Genomic DNA, 21,910 nt, shown 5'->3' with positions numbered 1-21,910 from the left:
AAAGTTGAAAGGGTGAACTTCAGATGGGGCTTTTGAAAATAATGATAGCAACGAACCTCACATCTCACACTGTGAGATCCATATTCTTTTGAGTGAAATATTACCTTGAATCCAGTTAAGTTAAAGCTTTTAAAAAGGTTGCCACCATTTCACAGCACAGCATAAAAAACTGACTTGATCATTGTATCTTCATCGCTCCGGCTTCTACCTGATATTTGTGGGGGTTCTAATAGGAAAAATCAATGCTGTGACAAATTCTTTTCACACAACAATAATGCACACTGCTGTTTGCCTCAGCATGTCTTAATCTCCACTCCAGTGTTGGAGCTTTATTTTGTTCTTTTACTTCCACTGGCTGATGGCACCGTATGTGAATCCTACGTGGTGGAAATGTCAGATTTAATCAAAATTCTTTTTGCTGCTTTCTTTCTGCAGAATTTGGGGGAGTTCAGAAGGACAGGCATGGACTCTGTTAGGTAGAGACACGGTGGATGGGATATTTTATTTTTTGACAAATCGTCTCCCTTGAACATTGCACAACAGCTTGTGTGGTTCCCTAAAATGTCTAAAGCCCTAATGAAGTTTACAACAATCCTGATAATGTTACTGTTTTTTGGTTTTGTTTTACTGGTAAAGTAATGTGATTCACCTATCTCTCAAGAATCCTACACACCCTCTTGTAATCAGTCAATCCTTTCAGCCTTACAGATCATTAGATACATATTCAGTTGGACGAATATGCCAGGCTGCATTCTTGTGCAATTGTCTGCTGGTGCTACAAAGTCGTTTTGGTCCTTAATACAAGAAGTTACACGTGGACTCGTCTTGCTAAAAACCTGTCCAGCATCTGATCAAACAGATAGGAAATTATTGGCTTCCTGTATTGGACAAATTTTACTGTAATGTAATGTAATTCGCACATTAAATTTGCGTCGGCCGGCTTTATTTGAGTGTGCTGCAAATTCGCTGCGCGATGCACGTGGGAGGAGCTACCGCCAAATGTTTTCAGCCTGATCAGTACTTGGAGCAGTGTCTGTGTATATCTCATTCACAATGCATGGATGACACGGATGATGTTGAGAGATCAAGTATCTTTATTTTGAAGAGCTCTACAAAAGCTTTGTTAAGCACGTCTTCATGTCTGGGCTCATGAGATCATTCAAAGGTTCTCCCAGTGCAGTGAGGTTCACCTCTGCAGCTGGGACCGGGTCTGAATAAAATAAGAGGAATTTTTTATTATCGCCATGAAGTTCCGGACGAGAACAATTCGATTCTCCCCCATGTTGGTTTTCGGCTTCACCAGCTGATCGCATCATTGAACAAGTCATGTGCCCAAAGCCGAGTACCAGGTTGGTTGACGTGACGCATTTTCTTCGTCAAAGTTCCGACCTTTGAACTTTAGACAAAACATGCCGCTGAAATCACGATGCTGCCCCTCACTCTCAAGTTGAGCTGCAGGACCTCTGATTGCGTCTTGACATTGACTTAACATTTAAACTGGACGCCTCTACTGTGCGAATTGCATTAGGTATGAACGCAGCTTTACAATAGGCCTTCTAAATCTTTGGACACACATGGTGTATATCTGTGTACATTTGTATGAACTCCTTTTTGTATTTAAAGCTGAACTTTTTTATATGAATTATATTTGCATACATTTCTTTTTTGGACCAGACTGAAAAGAGAAGGAGTGGGACATTAAAGATGGGGAATAAGGGTTAAAAAAAAGGGGGGGGGGGGTAAAAATAAAAGAGACAACAAATTGCTTGCAGTTTATCATTATTACTGTCAAATGTAGATGTTTCTCACAAGGATTGGGTCTTATCTTGTGTTTCCTAAAGACTGAGAGTTCAAACCTGTCAAGTTTGGTAATATTAAAATACTTAATGGTTCACATGGAGTGTCTGCAGAAAATCTTCAAAGGCTCACGAAAAACGTGAACTCTGCACTGACCGGAATTAAACCTCCAACCGTGTGAAGCTTTAAAAGTATTCATGAATAGTTAATTTACTTTAAGAGGCATTAATTCATAAGAAATGACTGACTTCATTTAAAAGATGACGCAAATGATCAAACTGCCACAGAAGTAAGATTGTTTTTCTCTTTATCAGAGCTAATTTAGCAGTAAAGGAAGTACTTGAATTACATAATAATGATGGACTAACTAATAGTTACTTTTACTTAAGTGTCTAGGAGCATTTCTTAAAAATACATTTCTTTGTAGCGTTTCATATATAAAGAAGTATGAGAATGCTGCAGTCACCAGTCAGAGCAGCTTCTAAAGCTGATACCTGACTGCTGGTGACTCACCCGTCGTGCCATCGTAGATTCTTGAGGAAGTGCGTTTTAGCATGTTTGAAGAAAGACTGTCGAGCTATTTCAAAAAAGCGCATTTGACCTTCAAGAAAATGATGCTCACAAAATCCAGATCTAAAGGTCCCCAAGCTCCATGCAGATCCACACGTCACAAGACATTTTGATGCTGAAGAATTGTTTCATAGTTAAATGAAATGGAAAAAAACAAATATGACAATGAGGGAAAAAAAAAACAACACAAAGCATCCTCTAAAGAAGTAAATGTTTGAATCATTGTAAAAGCTTCACAAATAATCACAACACATTCTTGACATTGGTTAACACAAACAACACATTTCCTCCCAAATATACAGCAAAGGTGCAAAACATTGATATTCAAGAATCTGCGGCTAACACTACCTGGACAAGGGGCAGTGTTATTGCAAACCCTTGATTCTCTTAAAGGGCCGCTGCAGTGCGTTCCGTATGGTGAGACACATGTTCTTGTTCGCACCTGCGACCCTTGACCGCATGTTACGGAGCATGAGCTCCACTGGGACCACTCCTCTGCACCTGTTTCACCTGTGTGGGAGAAGGGTGACACTAGTTAAATGCAGCACTATGGTCCTGCAGCTTGGCTCACAGGGCAGGGTGGACGGGGAAAAGTGGGCAGGGCTGAGTCAAGTGGGGTGGGGCCATCATGAATCACTCAGGGGGAAGACTGGAGTCTTGACGGTTTCCTTAAACACTACTAATCAGTCGATGCTGCCTTTTTGTGATCTTTCATAAATGTGCTTTTGACACCTTAATCTGTTCATTTTTGTTTCATGTGCATCTTAACTCCATCCATGGATCATCGATAATGTTGGACATGTGTGCAAACAAATGAGATTTTTGAGATACAATTTCAAAGATCACAGAAGACATAGCATCAGACATCAGACTGAAATCTGTTTCTTTACACTTCATTTAAAACAAAGCATGCTTTTCAGCAAAAACAAAAGGTGAGGAAAATCAGGATAATTAAATCAAAATTTTACGTGAGCATGGGGGCATGCAAGATAAGCTTGGAAAATTAAAATGAAGTTCAATGAGTGTTAGTTCAGAAATAGGTCAAATGTTGATCCCTTTGCACTGCACAGAATGATCTCATGTTCTATGCAACATTACGGCAAAGTCTGTGTTAACTTCAAATCATTTTTTTTGTTTTTAAGGCCATATTTTTGAAAAAAGCCAAACCTTTTTTTTTTTTGTTAATCAGAGCTTTTGTGAATAAGGAATGGCCCAAATTGCCATTGGGTCATCAGTTAAAAAAATTCAATATTAATATGCCCAAAAGGAAACATAACAGGTCGTGTTTAAGCCACCGACTGAAGATAAACTCTAGACTACATGAAAAATTTAGCTGATAGATGCCTTATTTATTTACCTCTGCATGCAGAATTAACATTACTCATTAATTATCCTCAGAATTTGTTATCCCATAAATGAAGGACCATAGCTGCTGTTCTTCTGATGTGTTTTAAACTAATCAAACCAAAGTAGATGAATAAAACATAGAGTACTTCAGTTTTCATAAAGTTAAAAAAAGGAGTGCCTAAAAATATTTATCTTTATACAATAAGATAAATCATTTCATAAAGAAGTGAAAATGATTTCAGTTGCAGCTCCGAATACATTTATGTCTTTGTAGATTCTGAAAAAAACATTTCAAACTAAAAATAAGTAATTTAGGGGATGCTTTGTGCCAAATAGTGATCCTCACTCTAATTTTCATTTTGGAGATCGTAAAAAGACTGAAAGGTGGATCAATTGGTTTAATGAGGCAGTACAGGCAGCATAAACTGTGTGAGAATGAGAAACACAAAGCAGCTTAACAGGCAAACGTTTGGTAAATGAAGAGGGGAAATGCCTTTGGAAACAGTACTGGCATTCATGTGTATTAGTAATGGTATGACTGCATGTAAAGTGTGGATGATGTCAAAAATTGTGATTAAGGGAAATGAGTTTAAAAACAATGGCAGCACTGTAAATGGAACAACATGGAAAAAAAAATACCCCAAATGAAAAAAAAGAAAAAGAAAACAAAAAAAAGAAATAAACATGGCTATATATACCCACCCACTGAAAAAATATGCAGTTTCTGCTTTTTTGTTTCTTCCTAAAACTCTTTACTCAACTACAAACCAATGAATGTTTCACATTTTAGGGTTTTTAATTAAAAATACTGGATGCTGAATAAGGCTCTGATGAATTTAGATGATTTCGATGTTTAAGAGCCTTATTGATGAAAAAGCAGCACAATCTTTTTAGTTTAGTTTGTGCAAAGTATGTGTTTTACATTTAGCCAATGGGATGGGGTTTAACCAAATCCCCGTTTTATCACATTTTAGAGAGGGAATCACTAACTACAATCAGCCCTGGTATTTAATTAATGTCCTTTAGTGGTTATTCCATTTTTCAGTTAGTATGTGAGACTAGAGCCTAAATGCACACAAATCTAATTAGGCTTAAGTGCATAAATGTTGATAGAAAAATGAGAAATTTAGTCTCCCGTCTCAAATATAGCAGAAAGGATGAGTAAGAAAAATAAGAATGTAAAACAGTTCCACTTAAAAAAGTGCAGTACAAGAGAGAGCATGCATGATGAAATTAATTTTAGTAAAAAAAAAAAAGGGAAAAAAAAGAGATAACTATTATATTACCAGTTTGTGCCATAAATTTAGCAGATTCAGCTTGCTCCTGCAGGGCCTTTGTGTCATGAACTGATCTTGGCCGCTGACTTTTTACTGTATGCTCTCCGATCATTCCATATTCTATGGGACAAAATAGAGGTTCATATGAAAGCTAGGCTTAAACATGATCTTAATAAATACAAACGCTTATTACATTCTGTTTTCAGTATGTTTGAAGCAATTGCAGTACATGGCTAGAAACAAAGACCACACAAGTTTAGTTTTTAATTTCTCCTTCTCATTAAAGCATAGAACAATGCAACGAATTTTTAGGGTGAGTTGGAAGTATTAATTGAGCTTGAAAGCACAGCGTAGACACATAGCAAACATGCAAAATAATTTCACATTTGTATTTAAGACTCTAACACCAGCTCCCTTCCTCCCACCCTCTTGCACACCCAGAAAATAAAAATAAAATAAATAAAAGTAAAAATGTGTAAGCCATCAGAAAGCCACAGAGGAGGGGGGTCATGGACAGAACATGCTATTGATCCACAGTTTTCTTGACAAATGGTCTTTTTTTTTTCTTTGGTCAATGCTTACTTGGGTGACCAAATCCAAGCTCTTAACAACCTTTTTTTTCTTTTTTAAATGTATTCTGAGCTGGATACGTTGAAGTGCATGCTCGCTTTGTTTCCCATATGGGAACAAAGACAAAAAAATGAGTGCAGTGTTGCGACACTGAGAAAAGTGATGCTAGAAAGAATGCTTTTAGAATTTGCATCAGCTGTTTGAAGCAAATCTATACACTCTAAACATTTTTCAACCTAAATAGCTTATGCAAATTATGATTTTGATTCTGTTGTGATGTTAACTAGCATTACTTTTGGCAGTGTGTCTAATGAGGTGTTTTTTTTTTTTGTTTGCAAATTGGCAATGCAGATGATGCATCAGCAACAGTTTCAAACAGAACTTATGTTAGTAAAATTGACAGCATGATGATAGGGATGTATATCATCATTTCTACTCCATTTTACAGCTTCAGACATTTGGAAGCTGGAAACCCACAACAACCTCATGGGCTGTGAGGCAGAAGATACAAAATATGTCATCTGATGTCTTTTCTATGTAAAAGCTCGACATCTTGGGATGTTCTAACTGCTCTAAAGACTATTTTTTTTGGCAGATTTATAACAACAAACCCGTTCTGCGCTGTTGGATTTAAAAAAAATATAGAAAGGATCACAAAAAAATTATTTCAGGTACAATTATAAATCCTTCAAGATATAACTTCAGGAATAACTTCTGGGTTTCCATAAAAGTATCTCTAAATAGTTAAATTAAAGGACATAAAGAAGCCAAGTAAAAGCAAGTATTGTTTTGCAGACATTTAGATCTCGATTGGAATGTTAAGGCTTATTCGTTTGCAAAGTAAAAGACCTCAAAGTGTTTCCAAATATATTTCTCTAGAACCAAGCGGAGATCCCTGTAAGAGCTCTCTGTCAAACAAAGGTGGGGAAAGAACACTAATAGTTGGACAAACCGCATGTTCTCAGTCTAATAGTCATTCCTGTCACGCTAACTAATACAAATTTGGTGACTCATTGTCTCGTGTCGCTTTTCATGCTCCATCCCATGGTTTCTGGAATCCTTATGGCATTATTGTTTTAGCAAAAATGAAATCACTGTCTGATTTTCTCAGCATGAACATTTTAACCAGAGTGTAAAATTATGAAATACCTTTTCTTGAATTAATTTTTACAAATAAAAATGACTGAGACCCCGATTAAAACTTGACTAAGTGGAAGGGTGAAAAGAATATAGACATGTTTCTTCCTCGAGGGGCAATGTGTCAGTTCTGCATTTTCTTAGTGTGAAGAGTCAACACATTCTCACCTCTGGCTTGTCTCGTATCGATGCCGGGTCATAAGCCCTGGGGTGTCACATGTTAATGCAGCTCTTTGATACTGTTTTTTTTGCAGATACTATTGCTTATCTGGTGTTTGCACGGTGAAGACAGTTAAGGTCTAGCAGCACCTGAATATTAAAAGCAAAGATCAAGCCAAAGGTCTTCCTGCTTTTGCTCAAGTGCAAGGACACAAGAAGGAACATCTATTGGGTCATCTCCCTTGCTTATTTGCTTAGATTTAAACACAATATTTTTACAGTTAGAGCATCCCTGCTACAGCAGATAAATGAAGGATAGCATATTTGCTCACGTACGTTTAGAAGACAACTAAAAAGATGTGGAGTGAAATAAACTTCATAATTAGAAATGATGTAAGTTTTACCCTAAAAAGGAGGAAAATTAAGAATGTAGGCAAAAAACGCATTTAAAGATGGCATTGGTTAAGTCTTCTTTCTTTTTGCACCCTTTACAATCCTTAGACCATCTTCAATGTCTGCATTCTGCCTATAATTATGTTGTTAGACCTTTTTCTGTGTAGGACCTGCTGCACTTGGACAAAGGGAGAAGAAGCCAACATCCAGTTGAGTTGGAGACTATTTGGTAGTTTGAAAATTTAAGTCGAGATTTGTGATTGTCCAGATTCAAAGAAGGTGAAATCATTTGGAAGTAGTTTTATTTTTGTTAAGCAAACCGTGAGTCAGCAAAATGCTAGGCATGGTGTTTGATTACAAAAAACAATATATCATTCTGTTCTATTATACCGAATCCGAAATTGACCACACACCATGCCAAGTCAGCTGTGGTTGCATTTTTTATTATCCTTTTTAAACAGTAATCAACAAGACTGGCCGCAGACAATTATCGATCATCATGTAGTTTTTCTGTAATTATGTATCCCTTCAAATCATTGATTACTTCATTACATTAGCCCCGCAGTGACTCTCGGCTTATCTTTTCTTTCCCCTCATCTTGTTATGATGAAGTGTGTAACAAAAGCCCAGAATGTCATTAAGCATGGAGTCAGTGTGATGTTTAGAAGATACAAATTAGGCACAACATGTCCTTGTGACTCAAACATTTACTCATTTTTAAATATGTGTCACATAATTGTGGATTCATCATATCCCAGCCAACCTTTGAGTGATTACGTCCACATCGCTTTGGACACATGAGGCTGTTGCAGAAGCTCTATCCGTTTGTGTTGTGCGCATATTAAGTGGCTAATTCAGAGCGTGAGACGTTTCGTTTTTAGCTTCAAGAGACTGGAGGCTCTTTTGATGCCACAAATGTTCACTCCCAACATTGTTTTCCGAAAAGGCTGAAGTCAAATGGTAGAGAACACCATGTCAAAACATAACACCATTAAGGTGCTGAGCAACGCGGGCGGCTCAGCTGAAAACCTGGGATTGTATTCAAGCCTGTGGCAAAATAATGTTAAGCGTGTGAGACAAACCAGCATTTTAATAAATGGAGAGGTAAGCTGTTGCCATTTGTCAAAGAAAGCCAACACAATGCGTCTTCAGAATATTACAAGGCAGAAAATGCAGCAGGGATGATGAATTTAGGGAATCATTATTAGATACATTTGTACTTCTTTTGGCCAGTATTCAGAACTTTGAGATGACTCGCCCCAGAGAAAATTGGGTTTAAAATTTATGAGGTGGCTGTCATTCAGTCAGCACTAAAGAGGAAACTTATTATTGATATCCATCAACTGTCATGACTCAACAACACAGGAGAGACAGTGCCATTCAGAGAAATGGATCACTGAGATTTCATTTCTTTAGTAGAAGATGTGATTTATTGACTCTGCTTTGTTTGCATGTAACCTCACTGCCATGCATCACGTTACATTTTCACAGCCAGGGTGTCCATTTAATAGGGCTGGTTAAACCTTTCCACATTTCAGATGGAAGATTTGTGGAATAGATTTGCCTAAAAGAGCAACCATGCCCTGTAAAAAACAAAAACAAAGAAAATCTGTTTTAAAAGATAGAAAATCTTATTTGAAATAAAATTTCAAAGAAACTACAAGACCTTGGCCAGGGTAATAAAATGCTGGCAATATAAAATACTTCCAGAAAAAAAAAAAAGCCAATATCAGGACATTTAAGTATGATTTTTTTTTTTTTTTTTAGTTCTTAATCACTGCAAATCTAGTCTCATGGCCTTTTTCACAAACCAAAAAATGAGTTCAATCTAGATTAAGGTCATCAGTTTTATAATATGCAGTCCAATTGTATATAATAAGAGAGGTCTGTAAAAATAGATTTGACATATTTTTCTTTGAACAATCTAGAGACACAAATCAAGAACAGACTTTATTAGCCTGTTTATTAGATATTTTTAAAACCTCTCAACCTTTCAATAAAAATGTTTCCTCTTGGATTGGATTCTAACCTTCTACCAAACTGTCCTTGTTTTTTTATTTTTTATTTTTGTATTTTAGTTGGGCTAATTTTTAAAGACTGTCTAATTCCAAGTCTGTCGTCTTTTTTAGTTTTTATGGTTATGTAAGTGGAAACTGGGAAAAAGGTTAAATAAAATGTGTTCAATCTTGCTGACTAACAAATTGAACTAAGAGAGGCTTGGTAGGAAACACGACATGCTGTTTGCATTAATAATAACTCAAAAACTACAACAGTGCAATTTATCTGATGCATGGTGATGAGCATATTTGATGAGAAGCTTATTTTGCAAAAAAATAAACATCCTGGTGAAAAATATAATTCTATCTTTTAGTGTTAATTGAATAGAAATAGTTGTTTTTTGCATAAAATATCTAAAAATATGAATATGATGTTAAATCTTTGAGATTTTTGTTAGATTTATTTCATTCATGTTTACTGCTGTCGCAGAATAAAAAAAAAAAAAAAAAAAACAATCTCAGGAAGGAAAATTAATCAATTTCCTCTACTCAAAAACCACTCACAAAAGCACAGGGAAATCATTTGATAACTTCCCCTCTTCTCTTGCCTGTTTTACAATTTTAGAAGATCCTAATTTGCAAAGGGGAAAAGCAGAATTAGCACTCGATTCAGCTCTTGACATTGTGTGGATTCAAACGTGTAATTACTTCCAGTAGAAATGGAAAAAAAGGAAGAAGAAAAAAAAAAACTACAAGATACTTTACTCCTGCCACACTGTGCCATCAGTTTAACAAAGCAGCCATTTTTACCAGCTTCCCAGAGATCATCAACAGATCAGGTGAGTAATAAAGAGATGGGAATTGGGATCAGGGTTTTTTAATGAAAAAAAAAAAAAGCTTTGTCTTTATTTTAAGCAGATGGAATGGCGTCTCTCTCGAGTCGAGCTGCTTATAAGTTGATCTTTTCTTGAGATACGCCTGGTCGTTCTAAAAGGAATGGGAAATAAAGCGTCTTATTCCACTAAGCATGAAATATGTCTGGCCACTCTGAAAAGGGGAAAAAGAAAATAACTCTTTTATTCCAATGAGCTTTGGAAACCGATCTGCAGGAGTCCATCTGTTAGCAAAGCTCAGAACCACATGGAGAAACAGAAATAGCCATGGCACTAGCAGAGCAACTGAAACAATAAAAAACTCTTTAGTTGAAAAATCGCCTCAGAAGAATGGATAGAAGATTAAAAAAAACATTGTCTGCCTAAAGACCCACTTTAATCAAAATTGTGTTATTGGTGGCTTTTATGATGTTGTTGAGGCATTTTTATGAAGATGAAGGACATAAATTAAGAAGAATTAAGCTTGTATTTTTATTTCTGACTTTTTTTTTTTTGAAATTGTAGTAAATTTGAAGCAGAAAAAAAAATGAAAAAAAATCTATTTGTAACATTGAAAATACGCTGGGTGGGCCACAAGCAGCCTCCTCCAAGCTATCATCAGCAAAGGTGAGGGGTATGAGGACTTGGGTTGCTCAGTGCTAACAAGTCAGAGGCAAATTTCTAATGAACAACTGTCGCTATGCAGAAACTATCTCCTAGAAAACGATGATTTTTGGCTATAAAAAAAGACTGTAGATTTAGTTGCTGTAGCCTATGATCCTAAACAGACAAGAAAGGACCAATGAATATGAGTAGGTTCTGGAGCCACATGTGACTCTTTCATTTCTCCATTGTGGCTCATTGGCTTTGAAGAATAAATCTTACAATCTGAAGAAATTTTTTAGTTGCTTAGTTTTAGCTAGTAGAGTCTTAAAGTTTAGATTTTTAACATCTCGGATAACTGAGCAAAATGATGGCAAAAGGTTTAATCTACTGTCAAAGTGATTAATTATTCAAATACATTTAAAGGACATGCAATAATTGCTGTTCAGAGTCAAATACCTATACATTTGCGTTTTCACTTATAGATTTGAAAAAAAGATTTTTCATAGTTTTTTTAATGTCTGGTAATAAAATAAGAAAAAGGAGGTTTTAAAGTCATCGTGATTAAAAATAAATAAATTATTGTCTTGCATTTTTTATTTATCTTATTTGACACCGGGTGTATTTTATTTTGAAAGGAACTTGTATGTGCAACTAATGAAATAAAACAACTGTTTTATATATTAAAGGCCATGTTACACAGCCACTACGTACATTATGCACATTTTCCACTTTTGTCATTTTGGTCTTTCGTGACACATGCGCGATAAACATAATTCATAAGTGTTTCTTCCGTTAGACATTCGTTGGTTGGTTGAGAATTACGTAGTTTATGTGTATTTTATTTAGTTTATACTCAGTTATAAGCATGGCAATAATCACGCACGTGATACATCTGTGAAGATTTCATGTAAAGACCACAACTTTTCTCACTTCTCCATATATTCTCAAGCGCAAAATGTACGAAGTGGCTGTGTGACATCGGCTTGAGACAACACTGTTATAATTCAATTATTGTAAATATTTAAAAGCAACATTTTATAAATCAATGGATTAATGGCCACAGAAACATAAACAAAGTACATTTTTACAAACGGTGAGGTGGCTTTGTAGCTATCACTGGGTTTGTTCTGTAAAAAACTGTACTAAATGGCTCTTTTATTATTAAAGGTTGCAAACCACCAATCTATACTGCAGGACTGAACATCTGCTCAATCCACTACCAATTGTAATTGTGGTGAAGCTCATCAAATTCTGTAGAAAATGATGTGTTCACATTCAGAGCCAGTATTAAATAGATGTAGAGTTTTGGCATTTGTCCTAAATCTTTGATGCTTTAAACAAAGTCTTGGTTAGATCAAGACAAGAGCGAATGAAGATTTCCTAGATCTGTAACCCCTGTTATCTAAGAGGCTTTGATCCACTGTATGTGCTGAATTGAAAGCTTCGACTGACAGAGATCACGCCTACCGCTAAGAATCTAGTAGAAGACATTTAATTTCCAGGTTCCTCTTCACTGCATGGACACGTTCCATGTGTAATTTTATTGAAAGGCAGTAAAAGCCAACCCCATGTCCAATGACTGATGTGTCTAACCTTGCATGAAATGAGCCTTTACTCAGAAGTCCCTATGAGTAGCTTCTATCAGGGGTGCTTCACTTACTGCCCTGCGTGCAATTCTGACTGACTGGCACAAATGCAGGTTTTCATGAGAGGCACTCCATTGTCGCTGCACTTTAAAAAGTGTAAGTCCCTGAAATAGAGACAACGACTCAAACACACAAGGAAGAGGAATAGCTCCCTTACCTCCACTTGTCTGTGATCCATTACTCAACAGTTAGAGCTAAGTCACTGCAACTGAAACATGTTGGTCAATTTGCGTCTACAGTTTCTTTATGTTTGGCTTCTTTAAGGTTCATTTTCACTTTATGCTTTTATTTATTTATATGTTCAAGTCATGAATTAAAGTAGAAAACTACGTCAAACCATGAGAAAGCCATTATGAGAGTAATTTTAATGGCTTAGTAAATTTTGGGTTGTAAAAACAGAACATTTTCACCTGGTAGTATAGCACCCAAGCTTAAATATGAGGAAAATATTCCATTTTGTTTCTATTTTTGGCAGATTTTCTACTAATAAAGGACACATTATTTTAATTGACAGTGGTAGAAATATATAAATAAAGGAAAATAAAACAAATTAAAGACAAAATAAAAGGATTAATTGTTCTGTATGACCATTGGACATCTAAATACTGACATAAATGACATATTGAAGTGAAGCCTTTTCTCTTTGATTTATCCAAACACATTAAGGGCTACAACAAGAAAAGCACTTGTACTCAAAAAAAGACATAATAACAAAAGAAACATAGCAATGACTGACAACATGATGATAACAGAATGAGGATGATAACACTATTTCCACTTCTTAAGGAGATTCAAAATGTTCCTCAGCCTTGCCATTTAGGCGGTACTTAGAAATCAGCGATGATGTCCTCAACGTATCTCTTTACTGTCATGCAGCCTCCTCTCTACTGGTGGGACCATATGCTTGAGCCTATGCAAAAACTCAATTAGTCCCTCATTAGGAAAATGAGGGGGTCGCAAGGAATCAGATACAAATTACGAATTGTCCTCTGAGACGTACAATTATCCATCATATTCCTTCGGCCATCTGTTTGCTTCCTGTTGACTAAGATTGAAGCCAAATTAGAATTCTGCACAACTGCCTCTGCACTCTATTGAAAAGTCATGCAAACCCACCTAAAAATGCAGGGGACGTAGAAAGACAAGCACTGCGAATGCACCGCTCTCTAAACAGATGCATTTGGTATTACAGGTCTGTAGGCAAATCGGTGGCTATGGGAGAGCACGCTGATAACTTACAGCACAATGTTAAATCACAAGGTTATTGAGCAGTACCTCACAAGGCAACCTAGATGGAGCTCTGACGTTATCAAAGCACTGAATCAAGAAGCCCTGTTGCTGGCCTCTCTGAGCAGATCATTTCTCCTGTTTTTTTTTCTCTCACACTTCAGGGAAAGGCTCTCACATGATTTCTACTCCTGCAAACATGTATGCTTTAAAAGTCCAAATTCCACATACTAAACAGTACAACCAAATCACTCTCTCTCAGAGGAGAACATTTTTTTTAAATAATTTTCAGAAAAAAAAACTAATGTTGGGGAAAAAAAAACAAGAACAAAAACCACAATTTGCATGGCATTTGCTGTTTTGCTGGATAGTTTGTCTTGCTCCCCTTCAGCTGCATTATGCTTTCAAAAACGGACCCGCCTATGGACCACTTAAAGTGAGAGCAATGCCAAGATTGCAGCTTGCAAAATCACTAACCTTTTTAAAACAGCGACACTGCTGAGCCACCCGTGACTAAAAGTGGGGCTGCTGCAGGGATGCAACTGAAAGAAGTACTGTGCAGCAACAAGGATGAAAGCGGGTTACTAATGAAATCTCTTTATAGGAAGAAGTGTAAAATATATGACTGGTTTACAAAGCATAACACTGAAGTGTTCTCCAAATCTGGCAGTTTTATCTGGAGCATTTAATCAAATTCTCAGCTCCGATTTGTGACTATTTATTTAGAGGTTTCATTTCCACTCTATTTCTCTCATGGAATAACTCAGCATCTTGATGATTTTACATAATTATCTTTTGCTTTGCAACAATGCTCTGCTAAGGGACACTGGGAAGCTGTAGGAGCAACTCTTGGCGTTGTTACAAAAAAATCCAAGCCCAGCAGATAACCTGGCAGTCACATGAGCTGCCAAGCCTGGCACCGCCACGCCAAGCAATGCATCTGTCAAGTGAGAAACATGACACATTTTTTAGCACCTTTATGACCACAGCCAATTTTCAAAGAGCATACCTTGTCTTTTCCTGAGCCATTTTGTTTGGCATACTGCAGAGTGACCTTCCATTTAATAGAGTCATGGTTCGACATCCATGGAAATTCCTCAATAATAAATGAGGAACGCCACACCTAAGAAATTAAATGCACAAAACACAATATGGACTCTGTAACCATGGAGACGGATGTCTTCGGATGACCATATTTTTTTTTAGCAACATAAATCATTTCCTACAGCTTCTAATAGGACTTTCATAATTCATGCTGTCAGCTTTTTCCACAGCACCAATCATGTCTGATTCTTCTGCAGTGGCAAAGCCCACTGCTTCAGGCTGCCACCCTGCATCTATCAGCTCAAAGAACACGGTGTCATGTGGAAGTTAGTCATAGGGACGATGCCTGCAACATGTCCTGTCTTGGCTCATTGGCTAAGCTCTTGTTAAACCAAATACGCTCTCCAAAATAATTACAAGGACACGAGCGCACAGCCGAAATGTTTTCAGACAAGTCCAAGCACAGACGCAGCCCAACGAGATTTTCCATTAATGCTTTCTGATGCCAGGTCCAGAAGCATGAATGCAATCACAGTTCTTCAGATCTTTGCATGACCGCACCGCTATGTAATTACTGCTTACTTTCTTGCACCTAAACAAAGACTCAAATGCCATATTCATTTCATTACTTTACAACTCAATACATTTCATCTTGGGTTTTAGTCTGGAAATACAATCTTTTCACAAAATGGTTGACACCAGTGAACTGCTGCGATGATGGAGTAATAGATATAGATTTTCTTTTTCGCATTTTAATTTTATTTACATTGAGTGAATTGAAAGAATTTAACCCAAACGACCAAAAACATCTACTTCTTTGAACCTGTGTACTGTGGCGTCTTTTTCTAAATGTTATTGCCGCTGACCCTGTATTGATTATATCTTTTCTTTATTTTTGAGTGATGAAAGGGGCAAACTCTCGCCAAGTGATTTTCTCTTAAAGTAAGGGCAGCAATTCCTTCTTGTATTTTCTAATCTTTATTTAGCTTGTTGAGCATTGAGAGAGAAAATGAATGAAAAACATGGGAAGGAAAACTCTGCAGGGATCGAGTCCCAAGACAAGAGGAGCATTTAGCTCAAGAGACAGGGGATTTAACCATTTGATGACCTCTGCAAATTCTAATTCTCCAAAGAAAATCGGAAAATTCCAAGGCTCATGACTGACCCCTCTGGAAAATATGCAAAATTTATCCCATTCGTCTGTCACACTCCATCAGAGTTTTAAAAAAAGAGGTCAGGTCAAGCATTTGCCTTTAATCACCAAAATGCCTGTTTTGGGGCTGTGGGAGTGAGCCAAAGCAGCTTAATTATATAAAACTTTGTGTTTAGCCACAGCTCAGTATGAGAGCTACCCTAAAACATTTAGAATCAAACACCAGAGAAGACAGAGAACTGGATTCTCCAAATCTTTGATATATTCATTTAGATTTCTGAGACTTTTTTAAAGACCCCATTCACACAACCTCATCTTTTCGTGGTGACTTTTTTATTCCACGCTGAAGAGATGTGTGAAATTCACCATCATGGAACAGACAGAACTTTTATTTCTGCCTGACACATTATTATTTACCAGATTTAGGAATGCCAGTGTGGTATGCGAGCCGCTTTGGCTTGATCTGTGAAAACTAAAGACAACCGCCCCATTTAACTACCTTCTGTAATTTTTTTTTCTCATTTCGCTCAGCAAATGTGCAAAAAGGCAAAAACAGATTTCTCAATGACTGCTTAGTGTAAAAAAAAAAAAAAAGCTTTATATTTGACAGCAAATTCATAAAGGACAAAAAACCTTTTTTTTTTTTTCATGTAAAAACATTAAAAGTTAAAAATTTGCAGCAACCAGAACTGATCAATAAAGCTTAAAAAAAATCCATATTTGGATTTGTAAAAATTAACATGAAATATAAATTGTTTTCTAACATTAACTAACTACATCAGAGGCTATAAGGTAAAAAAAATAAAATAAATCCGTGACCTGATAGTATGCTTGTTTTCGTTATAAATATAGCACAATAAGTACTAAAGCAAGTTTGTCTCTGTGGCTCCAAACTGGAAAATCTATACAGGCTGTGCATTCGACTCAAAAAACACATAAATGTTCCTCTAGTCAACAAAAGGGGACTTTGGCTTTTTAGAGCCTGGATCAAATTTTATAGCACATGGAGTGAAATGATTTATCACTGACAGCTCCTCGTTTTATGCTGTTGCAGAGGCAGCCATGAGTGACATTAGTATTGGAAATTAATTGTTTCTTAATATGCATGTCTCCACCGTGCACCATCAAACAGCTATGCACCATTACTGTGGTCAATTAGGCATTTAACATCTCACCGTTGGCCAATGTATGGAACTAATTATCATACAGGACTTTTTTTGCATCATTCAGCATATTAGGTGTTACCAAAAAAACGAATACCAAAATTATTGATTAGTACTTATTCTTTTATCACCTTTATCCTAAATTTGGCTGCTAAATACTTTCCACATAAACAAACCAACATATATTAAAGGCAGCTAGATGACTGCACCACATTCCCCCATGAACACAATTTTTAAATAAAGTTTGTCACGTTAAGTGTTTAAAACAATAAAATGGCTTAATCTGACTATTAAAATTCCACATTTGTCCTTAGATGTGGGATGTAAATAAAGCCCCCTCAGCCTCTGAGCCTTTTTGAGGACATTAAGGATGACTGAAGTGCATTATCCGGGCACACAATGGTGGCTGTCTGTGTTCGGCTAAGCTTCTCAACCTTGAAATAGGGAGCTACCAACACAGCCTCTACAGGGGACCAACGACTTTTAAAGGTGCACGACACCCCCAACCCCCTAATAGATTTGGCAGAATAGCCTGTCTGGTACACCTGTATGAGAAGAGGTCCAAGTGCTCAGGTCTTCTGCTTTTCAAAACAACTGCATTAAGGAGGTGATTTCTTTTCAAGTCATTGCTAAGAACGATTGATGTGGTTCATTTGCACAATGAACATGGCATTTCTTCATGCATGCATCAAATGATCAATACACATTTATGTATTAAAGTTATTTCTTGGGGTTGCACAAAAGGAATTCAGTGCAGCCATTTTTCTGGACTTTCTCAGATGTAAAAAAAAAGGAAAAACATAGTAGGGTTGTGAGCCTGTTGTCCTGTTTTCAGAGGATCTTTAATAAGCTTTTAAATGCGAATGTTGCTGCACGCATGTGTTCTTTCAACTTATGTAAGAGAACAAGCACAACAACAGCGCCATATCCCTCATGAAGCAGATGGATGCATACTGTTTACTTGTTAGGAAACAAGGATGACAGTACGTCAAATATTGTACCATTAGCCCTCACCTCATTATGGGATTTTGAAAAAAATTGCAACGGCACAGTGGATTTTGTGCCAAGCAGCAGTAAAGAGTGACTTACGCTTCTAATGTCCTGGAAGTAATTAAGCTCAATTTGTGATATTGTTTTGTATTTAGGACATTTACCATAGCATGTAGGAAATCATTTAAATTTGTCCACAGATGAGAATTACAACAAAAAAGCAATAGTAGAAGAGCATTTTGCTGATTACTTAATTGTTAGAATGTCAGAAATTGAACATTTTAAACAGAATTAAATGTAGGCCAATAAATGGTAAAACACTAATAAAATATATAATAAAAACAACGCTAAACATGGACGATGAAAAAATATATTCTGAAGATAAAAAATGTAACTTTCCCTGCTTTTTACTTCACAAGGGGCATCTTTTTGACTGGTTGTCTAAAAAAAAAGATATATTTTGGTAAAAAATAATAAAATAACTCTTTAAATTTGTAATTTCTCTTTTCATTTTTATAACTTTGCATCTTCTCTGTGCTTTTTTCCTTAAATAAATCATTGCTTGACTGTTAAAATGTTTAATTTCAAGCCTCTTGAAAGCCTCTTATAATTATGAGCAGAACAAAAGCTGCTGCTGCAGCACACAGTGGTGACGTTCCCTTTGCATGTTCAGAGGCAAAATCTGGTGTTCCCACAATTTGAAATAGATGTAAAACACGAACCTGCTTGTGGTCTCACTCAATGAGAATATCACATCAAAGTGTTCATGGTATTCTATTGAAAATACAAAAAAAAATCAAATGACAGTGAATTGAGTGGAAAGATGGTGTATTTCTTTTTTTTTATGCAAGTGTTACTTATAGCTTACCATCAAGCTACAGTAAAGAAAAAGAAAAACACTGTTGCTTCTATGCAACTTAAACAACTTTTTCTCCCTATCATTCAGATATTTGCATTTTGAACAGGCTATTAGCTGAAATTACCACCACTCTCTAATTATGAGCATAATAGCTCCCTCACTGTGAGGATTATATATTGTGTGTGTTATCACAGGGGAATTGTTCTCTTGGCAGATTGGTGGGTTGACAAAAACTCACATAGGCACATTCATGAGTTTCAACACTGAAACTTGGTGCTAATATAGTATTATGTATTGAAATGAAGGTGAATTAGGAGCACACATTGATACTATCACAGGTGATTTACACAAACAAGCCTAATCATGACATTTAATAATACATTTTTGCTCTGAAATAGGACTCATGATGGTAAAATGCTAAACAGATTCATAATTTAAAGGGTGGTTGTTAAAGTTTAAGTATTATTTTGAGTATTTTTATTATTATTATTATTTTTTTTTACTGTCCCCTGCAATGGAGTTGTACCCTTCAATACCTGGTTAGGCGCCAGCATCCCAGAGACCCTGAACAGGAAAAAAGTTGGTTCAAAAAATGGATGGATGGGTGAATTAATTTTGTGAGTTTCTAACAAAAACAATATAAATTAGTGGCAAATGACCCATTTACTGCTAAAGCTGAACTTTGTCTTTTTCCATCTTTATACCTTTTGAATGTATATAATTTAGTTCTGATTAAATAATTAAGCTCAAGGACAATGAATGAAAAATAGCATTTTGGCTGCATTTGGCATTTGCAGAGATGCTTCTAGATATGCAATATCCCTGCAAAAAACAAACCAATATATGTAACTATGTTGAATATTTTTGCACATAATTGTCTAATTTTAACAAATTCAACCTTTAAACTCAGCACCAAATTGCAACTTCAATCAATAACGTGTGGTGAATTTTGCACCACTTGGCCTTGAAATCAAAAAGTGCCATAATGCATGCAGCAGCACTCATTAAATCATGGAAAAGAACAACAACTAAGATACTTTCATAATCAAAGGTTATTCTTTAGCATTGTCCATGTTTCAACATTAGCATACATCCGTTCATTCATGAGAAGTTCTTTTGCTTTGTCTGTGAGGTGACCCCCTGAATCCGCTTCCCAAAAATAGTTGAACTGTTGTTGGAATATAATATACCCATAATGCATTTCTTTTTTTGCTTCAAAGCTAAAAGGTTCCAATTTGGGATGATTACACATAAAAAAACAGTTTCAAATTCATGAAAGGCTTTTTAAAGAGCTTTATGATTTGTCTACCTCTTAGAATGCATAGTTATTGATTTTACTGCTTATGATACCAATGTTTCTCCATTGAAAAACAGTACACTAAATGTTTTTTTGTTTTTTTTTACTTTTAAGTGGTTTGTTTTCTTTTTTCATTGCAATTACTTTAATTTTCTCCAAACCCTCAAATTGTGTACCCCTGAGAGACCAAATAAAGACATTTATTTCAACACAAGTCTGCTTTCAAAAGAAACAAAGACGTTTTTTCTTTATTTTTTTCTGAGACAGATGTGTCTCATCAGCACCAGATGGGGCATGAAATGAACATGATTATAAAGGGCAGGACACACGACAGGAAACAGATAGTTAAGCAAATTCAAAGAGTCAAAAAAAGCAAAACTTTCTTTTGGGAGAATTTTCCTCTTTTTGTATAAGAAAATAACTGTCCCAGCCAAATCAGGAATTATTATTTTACCCAAATAAAAGTGTGCTGTACAAACAAATTGTTACAACTCTTTCCAAATATTTATATATATTTTTATCAAGTAAGAATTGAATGGTACTTGTGACCTTCTCACCATTTTTAATGTGAAAAGAAAAAGTATTATCGTTTTAAATTTAAGCAATCAGCTGTTCCAGTATAAGCATCCCAGAGAGACAGACGGCAGAATTCACTATATGACATTCTTAATAATTCATTACAAAAGAGGCGTTCCTGTTTCTCCTTGTTTTAATATTTCCATCAGCTCCAGCCTGGCAGCTTGCTCAGACTGACCTCTTTCATAATGAACTTATGATTAGCTGAAGAAGATTCTTTCTATTGCTCCACAATAATGACTTTTCGAGCACACATCAGAGGCACTTCCTTTTCTTGCACGGTTTAAGCATGTGACACAAGCAGAAGCAGTACACTTCCAAAGGGAATCTCCTAAGAGCACTAATCCATTAGTGACTTTTCCTCATTATCCTTTTTTCCCAACGCCAGGCTGCAGTTTAATTGTGGAGACTTTCATACCTCACTTATTTTTCATTCCTTTTTTGTGCAGCTTCACAATTAGGGGAACCTCAAACCCTTTCTGCAAAAAGCAAGGTATGAAGTGAAAAAAAAAAAAAAAAAAGCAAGGTATGAAGTGTCATGCATCTTTTATGACAAAGGGCTTCCATAAACCTCACAGATGATTTCAGCTTAATCTGTTATTCAGCACATTGAAATTCCTACTTTGGAACAATGTCCAACAAACCAAAAAGCAAAAATTATACCTTTCCGATGCACCTCTTAAAAAATAACATTTAACAAATAAAAGACACCAAAAAAAAAAAAAAAAGTCAAAACAAGGCTTTTTGTAAAATTTCTGAATGGCTTAGAACTGTATTTTTTGCATTTACACTGCAGCTTTATTTTAGAAAAGTAGTCTTATTTTTTGTCTTGTAAGAAAAAATGTATATTGTTAAAGTTTTTCAATCCCAAAAGATTTCATTTTTTGGTGCTTATTTAAAGATTTATTTTTAAATTCTGAAACATTTTTGATTGATTTATTGGGGCTTTTTTGCAGTGCACATACATGATGGCTGAGTGACAAAAGCACAGCCCAAACTACTAAATCTAATGTGTTGTTTTTTTTCAGTGAGATAACAACAAAAACACGGACTTCACACTTACAATACAATTGTCTGAGTCTAACTTACCAGTTTTTCTTTATTTTTAGCAACTATATGTGTCTAGCAGCATGATTTAAAAAGATTGTGCAGACAGTAATTGTCTGAAGCAGAGAAGATGGGCAGAAAGAAGACAAACAGTTAGTTCGGTAACCCAGCACAATGCTTTAC

General features: G+C 35.9%; 1 protein-coding gene across 7 annotated transcripts in view; it reads right to left on the bottom strand.

Annotated features, from left to right (window-relative positions):
• Positions 1–21,910, bottom strand: part of adgrb3 (adhesion G protein-coupled receptor B3) — a 112,036-nt gene that overhangs the window by 58,621 nt on the left and 31,505 nt on the right. For 5 of the 7 annotated variants that reach the window (XM_023963028.1, XM_023963027.1, XM_023963026.1 and 2 more), the window contains 2 exons: positions 5,001–5,111; positions 2,716–2,877 (listed from right to left, as the gene is read on the bottom strand). The exons of the other annotated variants lie outside the window; for them this stretch is intronic. In XM_023963028.1, coding sequence (XP_023818796.1) covers positions 2,716–2,877; positions 5,001–5,111 — 273 coding nt within the window. The remainder of the gene's footprint in view (positions 1–2,715; positions 2,878–5,000; positions 5,112–21,910) is intronic. 7 annotated transcript variants of the gene reach the window in all.

The sequence above is a fragment of the Oryzias latipes genome, chromosome 15, assembly GCF_002234675.1.
Source record: "Oryzias latipes chromosome 15, ASM223467v1".
NCBI lineage: Eukaryota > Metazoa > Chordata > Actinopteri > Beloniformes > Adrianichthyidae > Oryzias > Oryzias latipes.
This window is presented reverse-complemented; position numbering and strand designations above follow the sequence as displayed.